The 14,847-nt window shown below is 67.4% G+C and overlaps 1 protein-coding gene across 1 annotated transcript in view; it reads left to right on the top strand.

Moving 5' to 3' along the window:
- The window catches only part of INPPL1 (inositol polyphosphate phosphatase like 1), a 28,581-nt gene extending 20,190 nt beyond the window's left edge, over positions 1-8,391 (top strand). The window contains 16 exon segments of the mRNA XM_074150350.1: positions 2,313-2,409; positions 2,522-2,660; positions 2,747-2,846; positions 2,970-3,058; positions 3,155-3,236; positions 3,391-3,480; positions 3,582-3,695; positions 3,796-3,884; positions 4,000-4,087; positions 4,189-4,344; positions 4,427-4,511; positions 5,618-5,767; positions 5,853-6,381; positions 6,383-6,625; positions 7,397-7,524; positions 8,301-8,391. Of these exon segments, the coding sequence (XP_074006451.1) occupies positions 2,313-2,409; positions 2,522-2,660; positions 2,747-2,846; positions 2,970-3,058; positions 3,155-3,236; positions 3,391-3,480; positions 3,582-3,695; positions 3,796-3,884; positions 4,000-4,087; positions 4,189-4,344; positions 4,427-4,511; positions 5,618-5,767; positions 5,853-6,381; positions 6,383-6,625; positions 7,397-7,524; positions 8,301-8,391 (2,270 nt within the window).
- Positions 8,392-14,847: the final 6,456 nt, after the last annotated feature.

The following is a 14,847-nucleotide window of genomic DNA, read 5'->3' as shown; positions in this document are numbered from 1 at the left end:
GGTCCTGGTGCATGTGTTTTGCACGAGGAGGGGTCCTGGAGTGTGTGTGTTGCACGAGGCAGGTTCAGGGGGGTGTGTGTTGCACGAGGAGGGGTCTGGGTCCGTGTGCATTGTGTGAGCAGGGGTTCATGTGTGTGTGCGTTGCACGAGGAGGGGTCCTGGGGTGTGTGTGTTGCACGAGGAGGAGGTCCTGGTGCATGTGTTTTGCATGAGGAGGGGTCCTGGAGTGTGTGTGCGTTGCACAAGGCAGATTCAGGGCGGTGTGTGTTGCACGAGGAGGGGTCTGGGTCCGTGTGCGTTGTGTGAGCAGGGGTCCATGTGTGTGTGCATTGCACGAGGAGGAGGTCCTGGTGCATGTGTTTTGCACGAGGAGGGGTCCTGGGGTGTGTGTGTTGCACGAGGCAGGTTCAGGGGGGTGTGTGGTGCACGAGGAGGGGTCTGGGTCTGTGTGCGTTGTGTAAGCAGGGGTCCATGTGTGTGTGCGTTGCACGAGGAGGGGTCCTGGAGTGTGTGTGGTGCACAAGGAGAGGTCCTGGTGTGTGTGCGTTGCATGAGGAGGGGTCCAGGAATGTGTGTGTTGCACGAGGAGGGGTCCTGGGGGGGTGTGTGGCAAGAGGAGGTGGTCTTGTGGTATGTGTGTTGCACGAGGAGGGGTCCAGGGATGTGTGTGTGCTGCATAAGAGGGAGTCCTGGGGTGTGTACATTGCACGAGGAGGGGTCCCGGGGTGTGTGTATTGCACGAGGAGGGGTCCTGAAGCACGTGTTGCACAAAGAGTGGTCCTGGAGTGTGTGTGTTGCACAAGGAGAGGTCTCTGTGTGTGTGTTGCACAAGAAGGGGTCCTGGAGCACGTGTGTTGCACAGCAAGGAGTCCTGGGGTGTGTGTTGCATGAGGAGGGGTCCTGGTGTGTGTGTTGCACAAGAAGAGGTCTGTGTGCATGTGTTGCACGGGGGGAGGTTCTGGTGTGTGTGCATTGCACGAGGAGGCGTCTGAGGGTGTGTGCGTTGCACGAGGAGGGGTCCAGGCACATGTGTGTTGTATGGGGAGGGGTCCTGGTGTGTGTGTATTGCACGAGGAGGGGTCTGTGTGTGTGTGTTGCACGAGAAGGGGTCCATGTGTGTGTGCATTGCACTAGGAGGAGTCAGGGGGTGTGTGTGTTGAACGAGGACGGATCCTGGTGTATGTGTATTGCACGAGGCGGGTCCTGGACCCACAAGGAGGGGTCCTGGTCCTTGTGTATTGCACTAGCAGGGGTCTTGGTGCGTGTGCATTGCAAGGAGGAGGGATCAGGGTGCGTGTGCATTGCACCAGGAGGGGTCTGTGTGTGTGTGTGTTGCACGAGGAAGGGTCTGGGTTGCACGAGGAAGGGTGCATTGTATGAGGAGGGTCTGGGGGTGTGTGTTGCACGAGGAGGAGTCTGGGGGTGTGTGCATTGCACGAGGAGGGGTCCATGTGCATTGCACGAGGAGGGGTCTAGGTGTGTGTGTGTTGCACGAGGAAGGGTCTGGGTCTATGTGCGTTGCACGAGGAGGGGTCTAGGTGTGTGTGTGTTGCACGAGGAGGGGTCTGGGTCTGTGTGCATTGTATGAGGAGAGTCTGGGAGTGTGTGCGTTGCACGAGGAGGGGTCCATGTGCATTGCACGAGGAGGGGTCTAGGGGTGTGTGTGTTACACGAGGAGGGGTCTGGGTCTGTGTGCATTGTATGAGGAGGGTCTGGGGGTGTGTGCGTTGCACGAGGAGGGGTCCATGTGCGTTGCATGAGGAGGGGTCTAGGTGTGTGTGTGTTGCACGAGGAAGGGTCTGGGTCTGTGTGCATTGTATGAGGAGGGTCTGGGGGTGTGTGCGTTGCACGAGGAGGGGTCTGGGAGTGTGTGCGTTGCACGAGGAGGGGTCCATGTGCATTGCACGAGGAGGGGTCTAGGGGTGTGTGTGTTGCACGAGGAAGGGTCTGGGTCTGTGTGCATTGTATGAGGAGGGTCTGGGGGTGTGCGTTGCACGAGGAGGGGTCCATGTGCGTTGCACGAGGAGGGGTCTGGGGGTGTGTGCGTTGCACGAGGAGGGGTCTCCACGCACCAGGACCCCGGGCACCGCGCAGGCTGCGGGGTGGGCACTGCCCCGTCACCAGGGGGCTTCTTGGGGACAGCTGGGTCCCCATCCCCCCCACCTCTGCGGGGAGGGGTTTGGGGGGCAGCACGTGGGTCCTCCTGGGGGGCAGCCCCCCCCCCCCCCCCCAGCCCTGGCCTGACCTTGTCCCCATGTGTGTGTGTGTGCGCGCGCACGCACGTGTGTGTCCCCTGTCGTCCCCCCCCCCAGGGAACAAGGGAGCCGTGGGCGTCTCCTTCATGTTCAACGGCACCTCCTTCGGCTTCGTCAACTGCCACCTCACCTCCGGCAACGAGAAGACGGCACGGTGAGCGCCCAGGGGACGGGGACGAGGTGCCCTTCGTCACCCACCCCCTCCACCCCGTGACATCCAACCCCCCCCCCCCAACAACAACAACAACCTTCTCCCCCGGGGGCAGGAGGAACCAGAACTACCTGGACATCCTGCGGCTCCTCTCGCTGGGGGACAAGCAGCTGAGCTCCTTCGACATCTCCCTCCGCTTCACCCACCTCTTCTGGTTCGGGGACCTCAATTACCGCCTGGACATGGATATCCAGGTGGGAAGGAGGAGGGTGTACGTGAGCTGTGTGCACGTCCCCCAGTCCTGCTGTGACAGCCCTTCTTGTCCCCCCCCCCCCTCCAGGAGATCCTCAACTACATCAGCCGCAAGGAGCTGGAGCCGCTGCTCAAGGTGGATCAGCTCAACCTGGAGAAGGAGAAGCACAAGGTCTTTCTACGCTTCGGTGAGACCCAGGAAGGGGGGGGGGGAAAGTCCTGAGGTGGGGGGGAGGAGGAGGGGGGGGTGTCACCCCTTTGACAGGGTTGTGGTGACCCCCCCCCGCAACTTCACCCCATCGTCGGTGCAGGGGAGGAGGAGATCACCTTCCCCCCCACCTACCGCTATGAGCGGGGTTCCCGGGACACCTACGTCTGGCACAAGCAGAAGCCCACGGGGGTAGGTGCTGGGGTTTAGGGGTTGGGGGGGGGCTAATTTCCCACCCCACACCCCCCCCCCCACACCCCCCCCCTACAACCTCCCCGTCCCTTCCAGGTCCGGACCAACGTGCCGTCCTGGTGCGACCGCATCCTTTGGAAGTCCTACCCCGAGACTCACGTCAACTGCAACGCCTACGGTGAGCTGCCTCTGTGTGTGTGTGTGTCCCCCCCCCTCCCACTGTCCCCCCCCACACACACACACCCGGGACACCCCTGGGGACAGATTTCCACCCCCCCACATCTTGACACACACACACACACCCCCACACACACCCCAACTACATCCCGCAGGGTGCACAGACGACATCGTCACCAGCGACCACTCGCCCGTCTTCGGCTCCTTCGAGGTGGGGGTGACGTCCCAGTTCGTCTCCAAAAAAGGTGCCTGTCGTCCCCTACCCAGGAAGGTGGTGGTGGTTGGGGGGGGGTTGTTTTTTCCCCCCCCCCACACACACCCTGATCCTTTCCTCTCTCCCGGGAAGGGCTCTCCAAGTCCTCGGAGCAGGCGTACATCGAGTTCGAGAGCATCGAGGCCATCGTCAAGACGGCCAGTCGCACCAAGTTCTTCATCGAGTTCTATTCCACCTGCCTGGAAGGTGAGGGGAGGGGATTTTGGGGTTCCTGGGGGGGGTATCCTGGGGTATGTGTGGGTGCTGATAGGGGCCGTGCCGTGCCCTCACCCCCAAACCCCCCCAGAATTCAAGAAGAGCTTCGAGAACGACAGCCAGAGCAGCGACAACATCAACTTCCTCAAGGTGCAGTGGTCGTCCCGCCAGCTGCCCACGGTGAGGAGGGTGATGATGGTGATATGGGGAGGGGGGGGCACACTGCAGGCAGGGAGACCCCCTCGGTGACCTTCCCCATCCCCTCTTTTCCCCCCCCCGCCCCGCCATCCCCTAGCTGAAGCCCATCCTCTCCGAGATCGAATACCTGCAGGACCAGCACCTCCTCCTCACCGTCAAATCCCTCGACGGCTACGAGTCCTACGGTGAGAACCCACCCCCCGGGGGGGGGGGGGGGGGTCCTGGGGGATGAGGGGGGGGTTTGTTTGTGGACCCCTCACCCCTCCTTTCACCTTTTTGTCCCCAGGGGAGTGTGTCATCGCCCTCAAGTCCATGATCGGCAGCACGGCGCAGCAGTTCCTCACCTACCTCTCCCACCGGGGCGAGGAGACCGGCAACATCCGCGGCTCCATGAAGGTCCGGGTGCCCGCTGAGCGCTTGGGCACCCGCGAGAGGCTCTACGGTGAGGACACACACCCCCACCCCCCAAATTAGGGACAAGGACATCCCCCCCCCTCACCCGCTGACCCCCTCGTCCCTCACAGAGTGGATCAGCGTGGATAAGGACGAGACGGCGGCCGGCAAAGGGAAGGTGCCGCTGGGTGCCAGAGCCAACCCGGACTATGCCAAGTACGGGGGACAGGGCTCGGGGGGGGCAGGGGGGGCACCGGTGACCCCCCACTGGGGATCCTTGGGGGGAGAATGGGGGTCCCAGAGGTGATGAGGGGGGGCTTGGGCACTTCCCGGTGAGGTCTAAGCCCTGTCCCAGGGTTCTGACCCCATCCCAGGGCTCTGAGCCCCATCCCATGGGGATGAGCCGTGTCTTGGGGGGGCTGAGCCCCATCCTTGGGGGGGCTGAGCCCTCTTCCAGGGGTCTGCACCCCATCCCATGGGGCTAAACCCCATCCTGGAGGAGGTTAAACCCCGTCCTGGGGGTCTGAGCCCCACCCCAGGGGTCTGAGCCCCATCTTGGGGGTCTGAGCTCCCATCCCGGGGGGGCTGAGCCCCATCCTGGGGGGGCCAAGCCCTGTCTCATGGGTCTGAGCCCCATCCGGGGGTGGTGGGGGGGGGGAGCATTGAGTCCTGTCCCATGGGTCTGAGCCGCATCCCGGGGGGGGGCTGAGCCCCATCCTGTGGGTCTGAGCCCCATCCTGGGGGGGCTAAACCCCATCCTGGGGGGCTGAGCCCCATCCTGTGGGTCTGAGCCCCATCCTGGGGGGGCTAAACCCCATCCTGGGGGGCTGAGCCCCATCCTGTGGGTCTGAGCCCCATCCTGGGGAGGCTAAACCCCATCCCGGGGCGGGGGGGGGGATTGAGTCCTATCCCATGGGTCTGAGCCCCATCCCTTGGGGCTGAGCCCCATCCTGGGGGGGCTAAACCCCATCCTGGGGGGCTGAGCCCTATCCCTCGGGGCTGAGTCCCATCCTGGGGGGGGTTGAGCCCTGTGCTGTGGGGCTGAGCCGTGTTTTGGGGGTCTGAGCCCCATCCTGGGAGGGGGGGTCTGAACTCCATCCCATGGGGCTGAGCCCCATCATGGGGGGGGGGGGAGTTGAGCCCTGTGCTGTGGGGCTGAGCCGTGTTTTGGGGGTCTGACCCCCATCCTGGGAGGCGGGGGGGGGGGTGTGTTGAGCCCCGTGCTGTGGGTCTGACCCCCATCCCGGGGCTCTGAGCCCTGTACCAGGGAGGGGGGGCGCAGTCCGAGCCCCACGGGGCACCCAACACCTCTCTTTGCCCAGGTCAGTGGGTCGGAAGCCCCCCGGTGCCGACCCCCCCGCCGCCCCCCCAGCCAAGCTGCCGGAGGAGCCAGAGAAGGGCAGCACCGCCCCGACCCCCCGGCCCCCAGCCCCGCACCGCGGCCCCTCCAGGGACGAGCCCACCCCGAGCCGGTGAGTAGGGACGGGCAAGGTTGGGGTGGGGGGGACACCCATGGGTGCCCCACTCACCCCGGTGTGACACCCCCCCCCTTCCAAGGTCCACGGTGGAGCCGGCGGCGGGGGGGCCGCTGAAAAACAGCTTCAACAACCCGGCATATTACGTCCTGGAGGGGGTCCCCCACCAGCTCCTGGCCCCGGGGGACCCCGGCAAACCCCCCGCCCCCAAAGTCAAGGTGCAGTTGGGGGGGGCCCCCCCCGAGCGGCGCCGTCGCCCCTCCTGCCGGGGGGAGGAGAGCTCCTCGGATGAGGACACCGGCACCCTCAACCTCCCCCCCCCCGATTTCCCCCCCCCGCCTCTACCCCGGGAGCTGGAGGTGCCCCCCAACCCCTTCTTCGCCACCGCCAAGGAGGACCCCAAAACCCGACCGGCTTTTGGTGACCCCCCCCCACCCAAACTGCACCCCCGGCCCCCACCGGCCGCCAGCGGGGCCGGGTTTGGGATGGAGGGACCCGGTGGAACCCCCCTTACCGGGGGGCTGCCGGCTCCCGGGGGGGTCCCAACCCCCGGGGGGGTTCCGGCACCTGGGGGGCTGCCACCATCCACTTCTGGGGGGCTGCCGGGGGCGGGGGGGGGGGCTGCTGGATGACCGCTCCTGCTCGGTGCTGCAGATGGCCAAAACGCTGAGCGAGGTGGATTACGGGGGCGGGAAAGGGAGGGTGACCCCCTCCCCACAAGCCCCCCCACCTCTGCTGGGCAAGGGGGGGCGCTTGGAGCTACCCCCCCGCTGCCTGCACCCCGACTACGGCCGCCCCCTCGCCTTCCCCCCCCACTCCATCCGGGAGAGCATCCAGGAGGACCTGGCTGAGGAGGTGGGTGCTCGGGGTGGATGGATGGGGGGGGGGGCGGAGATCGGGGTGGTCCCCTCCCTTTTTGGGGGGGAGGGGGGTGCCCTGGGGTGTGCTGAGGGTGGGGGCGGTGTTAGGGATGGGGGGGGTGGTTTTGGGGGGGTGTCAGGGCTGTGGGGTAGAACTGAGGGGTGCCGGGGGGGGGGGGGGGGGGGGGCACAAACCCCAGCTGGGAAAGGGCAGAGGGTGGGCACCCCTCCCCAAAAGCTGCCTGCACCCCCTGCCTGCACCTCTTGCCCCCCCCGCCTGCCTTCTGCCCCCCCCGCCTGCTTTCTGCCCCCCCCCTCCATGACCCCCCTCCCCAGGAGCTGGCATGGGGCAGGGGTCCGGGCACAAGCCCCCATCCCCAGAAGGGGCCACTCCATGGCAGAGGGTGGTCCCCTCCCAGGGATGGGGGTCCTCTGGGGGGGGTGGGTGTCCCCAGGGGGGGTGCAGGGGTGCTGAGGGGGGGGTGCTGCCCCATGGGTGCTATGCCCCCATCCCCAGAAATGGCCTCTCCACGGCACAGGGAAGTCTCATCTTGGGGGTGGGGGTCCCCTGGGGGGGTGGGGGTCCCTTGGGGGGTTGCAGGGGTGCTGAGGGGGGGGTGCTGCCCCCTGGGTGCTATGCCCCCATCCCCAGAAAGGGCCCCTCCATGGCACAGGGAGGTCTCATCTTGGGGGTAGGGGTCCCCTGGGGGGGTTGGGGTCCCTTGGGGGGTTGCAGGGGTGCTGAGGGGGGGGTGCTGCCCCACAGGCGCTGTGCCAGGGGGTCCGTGGGGCGGGGGCCGTGCCCTGCGTGGGCGAGTGGCTGCGGGCGCTGGGGCTGGAGCGGTACGAGGAGGGGCTGGTGCGCAACGGCTGGGATGACCTGGAGTTCCTCAGGTGAGCGGCACCCCCGGGGGGGGGGGGCACCCCCAAACTCCCCCCACCCCCGCCTTGACAGCCCCAGCGGGTCCACGTCCTTCCCAGGGGGTCACAGCGATGCCTGGGGTGGGGGGTCCCCACTGCATTGGGGGATCCCCGCTGCCGGGGGGGGTGGGGGGGGTGGTCCCTGCCACACTGGGGGTTCCCCTCTGCCCCCCAGGGGTCCCTGCTGCATTGAGGGGTCCCTGCTGCTCCTGGGGGTTGGGGGGTCCCTGATGCACTGGGGGGGGTCTCCACTACCCCTGGGGGGTCTCCACTGTCCCTGGGGGGGGGTCCCTGCTGTGTTTTGTGGGTCTCTGCTGCACTGGGGGGTTCCTGCTGCCCTTGGGGGGTCCCTGCTGCACTGAGGGGGTCCCCACTGTCCCTGGGGGGTCCCTGCTGCATTGGGGGGGGGTCCATGTTGCCCCTGGGGATCCCTGTTGCCCCTGGGTGTCCCTACCACTTTGGTGTGTCCCCCCTGTCCCCCAGGATCTCTGCCACATTGGGGGGGTCCCTGCTGTATTGGGGGGGTCCCTGCTACCCCTGGGGGGGTCCCCCCTGCCCTGGGAGTCCCTGCCGGTCCCCAGGGCCACATAGCCCCACGGCAGGGATGGGGAGGAGGCTGGGTGGGCCACCCAGCAACGCAAGCGGGTGCTTCTTTACCCATGGAGGGGGTCCTCTCCTGGGCTTGGGGTACCCCCCCTGAGGACGGTGAGCCCCACGTCTGTGCCTCCCCACCCCCCCCCACCCCCTAGCGACATCACGGAGGAGGACCTGGAGGAGGCCGGCGTGCTGGACCCCGGCCACAAGCGCGTCCTCCTGGAGAGCCTCCAGCTCCGCAAATAGCCACCGACGGGCGTCCTACGGCCGGGTGTCCCGCATCCCACAGCCAGGCATCCCGTGGATGGGCATCCCACGGCCGGGTATCCCCCATCCTGTGGTCGGGCACCCCACGGATGGGCATCCCGCGGCCGGGTGTCCTGCATCCTGCAGCCGGGCATCCCGTGGATGGACATCCCACGGCCGGGTGTCCCCCATCCTGAGGTCGGGCATCCCACAGATGGGCATCCTGCAGCCGGGTGTCCCTCATCCTGCGGCTGGGCATCCCGTGGATGGGCATCCCGCAGCTGGGTGTCCTGCATCCCATGGATGGGCATCCTGTGGCTGGGTGTCCTGCATCCCGCGGCGGGACATCCCGCATCCCACGGCCGAGCATCCTGCATCCCACGGCCGAGCATCCTACGGATGGGCATCCTGCAGCCGGGTGTCCTGCATCCCATGGATGGGCATCCTGCGGCCAGGTGTCCCGCATCCTGCGTCAGAGCATCCCAGGGATGGGCATCCTGCGGCTGAGCATCCCGCATCCCGTAGCGGAGCATCCCATGGGTGGGCATCCTGCAGCCGGGCATCCCGTGGCCAAGTATCCCCCATCCTGCGGCAGAGTATCCCACGGATGGGCATCCTGCAGCCGGGTGTCCTGCATCCCATGGCCGGGCATCCCGTGGCCAAGCATCCTGCATCCTGCGGCTGCGCGTCCCGCATCCCACAGCCAAGCATCCCGCATCCCATGGCTGCACAATCAGCATCCCGTGGCTGCACATCCTGCATCCCGTGGCCGAGTATCCTGCATCCCGTGGTTGAGCATCCCACGGCTGCACATCCCGCCTCCCAGAGCAGCGTATCCCGCATCCGGCGGTGGAGCACCTTGCAGTCTGTGGCTGCACAATCCGCATCCCATGGCTGCATGTCCTGCATTCCACAGCCAAGCATCCCGCATCCTGTGGCTGCACAATCCGCATCCTGCGGCTGCACGTCCTGCATCCCTCAGTCGAGCATCCCGCGGCCGAACATCCCGCATCCCATGGCTGCACAATCCGCATCCTGCGGCTGCATGTCCTGCATCTCGCAGTCGAGCATCCCGCATCCCATGGCCGAGCATCCCGCATCCCATGGCCGGGCATCCCACATCTTGTGGCTGCGCAATCTGCATCTCGCAGCTGAGCATCCCGTATCCCGTGGCCGAGCATCCCGCATCCCATGGCTGAGCATCCCGCATCCCATGGCCAGGCATCCCACATCCTGTGGCTGCACAATCTGCATCTCGCAGCTGAGCATCCCGTATCCCGTGGCTGCACGATCCACATCCCGTGGCCGAGCATCCTGCATTCCGTGGCTGAGCATCCCACGGCTGCTCATCCTGCATCCCGTGGCTGCGCATCCTGCATCCCGTGGCCGAGCATCCTGCATCCTGTGGCTGAGCATCCCACGGCTGCTCATCCTGCATCCCATGGCTGCGCATCCTGCATCCCGTGGCCGAGCATCCTGCATCCCACGGTTGAGCATCCCACGGCTGCACATCCTGCATCCCGTGGCCGAGCATCCTGCATCCCATGGTCGAGCATCCCACGGCTGCTCGTCCTGCATCCCGTGGCTGCGCATCCTGCATCCCGTGGCCGAGCATCCTGCAGCCCGTGGCTGAGCATCCCACGGCTGCTCATCCTGCATCCCGTGGCTGCGCATCCTGCATCCCACGGTTGAGCATCCCACGGCTGCTCATCCTGCATCCCGTGGCTGCACGATCCGCATCCCGTGGCCGAGCATCCTGCATCCCGTGGTTGAGCATCCCACGGCTGCACGTCCTGCATCCCGTGGCTGCACGATCCGCATCCCGTGGCCGGGCATCCTGCATCCTGCGGCCACACACTCTGCATCCCATGGCTGAGCATCCCACGGCTGCACATCCTGCATCCCGTGGCCGAGCATCCTGCATCCCGTGGCCGAGCATCCCACGGCTGCTCATCCTGCATCCCGTGGCTGAGCATCCTGCATCCCGTGGCCGAGCATCCTGCATCCCACGGTTGAGCATCCCACGGCTGCTCGTCCTGCATCCCGTGGCTGCACGATCCGCATCCCGTGGCCGAGCATCCTGCATCCCGTGGTTGAGCATCCCACAGCTGCACATCCCGCATCCTATGGCCATGCATCCCGCATCCCGCGGCTGCACAATCCCTATCCCGCGGCCGCGCATCCCGCATCCCTGCGTCCCGCCATCACCAGCAGCAGCCGTCACCAGCAGCCGGCGGGACCCCCCCCCAAGGGACCCCCACCCCCCCACCCCTGGGTGCTGGGTAACGGCAGGTTGTGGGGGAAGGGGGTTTAGGAGGGGGGGGGGTTGGGGGGGGGTCGGGGGGGGTCGGGGGGGGGTGGGGGGTCCTGGTCAGACAATTTCACGGGGGGGGAGGTCCCGCCCATGGGGCCTCCCCTCGTTTTTTAAGTTATTTCTTATTTATTGAGAGAAGGGCCGAGCGTTGTTCGTCTTGGGGGGGGGAGGGAGGGGGGGTTGGGGTGAGCTCAGGGGACCCCTCAGCTCCCACCGCGGCCCCCCCTCCCCCCGGGGAGGGGGGGGAGGGGGGGGGGGGAGGAAGAGGAGGAGGAAGGGGGCTCTGAGCAAAGTCGTGTCTCAACCCAAGTGCCTTCGTGATGCCCGGCCAGGATTGGGGGGGGGGGGCTCTGCTGGCCCCCACAAACCGCACCGGGTCCCGTCCCCATCCTGGGGGTCCCACTCCCCACTTCCCCCCCCCCCCAGGGGTGTCCCATCCCCATCCTGGGGGTCCCACTCCCCACTTCCCCCCCCCCCTAGGGAGTCCCATCCCCCCCCCAGGGGTGTCCCATCCACCCAGGGGGTCCCACTCCCCCCCCCAGGGGTGTCCCATCCCCACCCAGGGGGTCCCGTCCCCACCCTGGGGGGGGGGGTCCCACCGCAGCAGAGCCGAATCAGTGCCTTCACCCAGTCCCCCCCCCCCCCCCCCCGCCTCCCACCGCCACCAGTGCCTCTGGGGTGTCGCCCCCCCCCCCCCTCCCAGTTTGCCCATTAGGTACTTGCTGGATCCGTCCCCTCCCGGGGGCTGTGTCACCCTGGGTGGCAGCGGGGGCTGGCACCTGGGTCCCCCCCCCCGGGGGTGCTCAGCCAGGTGTGTCCCCCCCCCCACCATGGGTGCTCACATGGGTCGTGTCCCCCCCCCACCCCCCCCCTCAACCTCGGGTGCCGATCCAGGTCCCGTCCCCCCCCCCCCCCCCCCATGGGTGCTCAGCCCCCAGCCTCACCAAGTGCCCTTCCGGGGGGGGTCCCCAGGGTGGGGGTCCCCCAGTCGTGCCTTCCCCCATCCCCTTCCCCACTGGGGTGACCCCCCCCCTCCCCCAGGGTCTCCCCTCCCCGTGGGCTGCACCCAGGGGTGATGGGGGGGGGCGATGCCCACCCCCAGCCCAGCTCTTTGGACCCCAACTCCCCCCCCCCCCCCCCCCGGCCCCACTGCCGCCCGCTCTGGCTGAGATGAAGGAAGGGCCGGACCCCCCCCTCCTACCCCAGACACCCCCCCATCCCACCCCAGACACCCCCCCATCCCCCCCCCCTCGTTAGCTAACGAGGTGTTTGGTGTAAACTTAATCCGTACTAAAAATACCATCGTGTTGTGCCCCGTGTTTGGGTGGTTTTTGGTAAATCCTGGGATTTTTTTAATCTTTAATTAATGGTCATTTAAAGCTCTTGTCCTGGGGGGGGGCGAGGGGGGGGTCAGGGGGGAGCGTTCCCAGGGGAATGGCAGGATGGGGGACTGGGTCCCAGTATAGTCCAGGACCCTCCAGGCTGGCCCTACTGGTCCCAGTATGGTCCGGGACCCTCCAGGTTGGCTGTACTGGTCCCAGCATGGTATGGGACTCTCCAGGCTGGCCCTACTGGTCCCAGTATGGTCTGGGACCCTCCAGGTTGGCCATACTGGTCCCAGCATGGTGTGGAACCCTCCAGGTTGGCCGTACTGGTCCCAGCATGGTCCGGGACCCTCCAGGCTGGCCATACTGGTCCCAGCATGGTATGGGACCCTCCAGGCTGGCCCTACTGGTCCCAGTATGGTCCGGGACCCTCCAGGTTGGCCGTACTGGTCCCAGCATGGTATGGGACTCTCCAGGCTGGCCCTACTGGTCCCAGTATGGTCCGGGACCCTCCAGGTTGGCCGTACTGGTCCCAGCATGGTATGGGACTCTCCAGGCTGGCCCTACTGGTCCCAGTATGGTGTGGGACCCTCCAGGCTGGCCCTACTGGTCCCAGTATGGTGTGGGACCCTCCAGGTTGGCTGTACTGGTCCCAGCATGGTATGGGACTCTCCAGGCTGGCCCTACTGGTCCCAGTATGGTGTGGGACCCTCCAGGTTGGCTGTACTGGTCCCAGCATGGTATGGGACCCTCCAGGTTGGCTGTACTGGTCCCAGCATGGTATGGGACCCTCCAGGTTGGCCCTACTGGTCCCAGTATGGGACCTTCCAAGTTGGCTGTACTGGTCCCAGTGTGGTGGGGCTCTCTGGGGTGGCTGTACCGATCCCAACATGATCCAGGACTTCCCAGGCTGGCCCTACTGGTCCCAGTATGGCCTAGGACCCACCAGACTGGCCATACTGGTCCCAGCACGGTGGGGACCCGTTCCCCTGTCCCCTCCCCGAGGAGCAGGGCTGTGCTGGGACACTTCTGCTGCCCAGTTTGGAAGACCCCCCCATCTCTGTGTTGTGTGTCGTCCCCCCCCCCCCCCCAGGTCCCCAGCTGTCCCCAACGCACAGACCCCCCCCATCCCCGACACCCCCTGCGGACCCTGACCCAGCACCCCCGTGATACATCCCGGGGGGGGGCATTGCACCGAGCACCCTCTGCCTGCACCCTCTGCCCCCCCTGCCTGCCCCCCCTGCCTGCACCCTCTGCACCCCCTGCCCCCCCTGCCTGCACCCTGCCTGCACCCCCTGCCTGCACCCTCTGCACCCCCTGCCTGCCCCCCCTGCCTGCACCCTGCCTGCACCCTCTGCACCCCCTTCCCGCACCCCCTTCCCACCCTGCCTGTGCCCCCCTGCCCCCTCCCTGCCCATCCCGGGGGGGTGCATCCCTCAGACCCCCCCCAGTACCCCAGACACCCCCCCCCCCCCCCGTCACTACAGCACCCCGGGGTGCCCCTCACTTCCATCTCAGCACCCCCAGGGACCGTCTCCATCCCTCCCCCCCCCCCCCCCCAACCCGGGGGTGGGGGGGTCTGTGGGGCACTCCTCGCCCCACCTCGAGGGGGGGCTGCCCGTGGGTGCTACCCCAGGTCTTTCGGGGAGGGGGGGGGAACCCCAAATATCCCCAAGGTGCCGCGGTCTGTGGCACCCCCGGCATCGCCTGGGGGTCCCCGGTTTGTACAGGGGGTCTGGGGGGGGCACGGGGGGGGGGGGTGGTAGCTGTGACCTGCAGCCCTAGGGGGGGGGGGGGCAGGAGGGGGGGGGAGGGGGTGTTGCAGCGAGGGCAGGGGGCCGGCAATAAATTAAGTTTTATTTGGATTAGTGTCATTTGCAAACGGGGGGGTGGGGGGGGGGTGGGGGGGGGTGGGGGGGGGGGTGAATAAATTACAGAAAGGTTAAAAGAAACCCCCAAAACCCAAAAACAAACCAAAAAAAAGGGAAAAAAAAAAAAAAAAAAAAAAAGGGAAACCCAAACCCACCTCAGCCGGGGGGGGGGAGGGGAGGGAAAGGGGGGGGGGGGACACCCCCGGTGTCGGGGGGGGACACGGGGGGTCCGGCTGCTGTAAAGGGACAGGGCACGGCCACGCCGATGGTCACCGCGCTACGAAGCCCCCCCCCCCCCGGGGGGGGAAGAAGGGCCGAGCTGCACCCTGACCCCCCCCCCCGCCCCGGGACCCTCCACAAGGTGATGGGGGGGGGGGGGGGGGTGTGTGTCCCGGTGGGGGGGGGGGGGTGTCCCCGTCCATCTCCCTGCACGGCTTCTCCCAGGGGTCCCACGATCTGCTCCGGGGTGGGGGGGGTCCATCCCGCACCAGCCCCGCTCCGGGGGGGCGGGGGGGGGGGGGGGGGGGGGCCGCATCACGGGGCGCGGGGGGGGGGGGGCACAGGGTGAGGGCACCTCGTCCCCCTTGGCAACAAGCACGAAGCCCCAGTTCTGCGTTTGCCCCCCCCCCCTCCCAAAATCCATCGCGGGGGGGGGGGTGGGGGGTGGGGGTCTCCTCTCCTCCAATCCCGCCGCGGGGGGGGGGGGGCACATCCGTATCCGCAGGCAGGATTTGGGGGGGGGGGGCATCACCCCCTCCCCGCTCCGAGGGGGTTCTCGCTGCCGAATTCCCCGCAACGGCTCCCCCCCCCACACACACGCCCCCCCCCCCGGCCCCCAGACACCCCTAAAGTGCTTCCTCGCTCCCGACCCATGGTGTGTGGGGGGGGGTGTCACCCGGGGGGGGGTCACCACAACGCCGAAGCACCCGCAGTGCCGTGGAGAGCC

The sequence above is a fragment of the Numenius arquata genome, chromosome 1 (assembly GCF_964106895.1).
Source record: "Numenius arquata chromosome 1, bNumArq3.hap1.1, whole genome shotgun sequence".
Taxonomy (NCBI): domain Eukaryota; kingdom Metazoa; phylum Chordata; class Aves; order Charadriiformes; family Scolopacidae; genus Numenius; species Numenius arquata.
The sequence above is the reverse complement of the archived record's forward strand: the minus strand, read 5'-3'. Positions and strand labels throughout refer to the sequence as shown.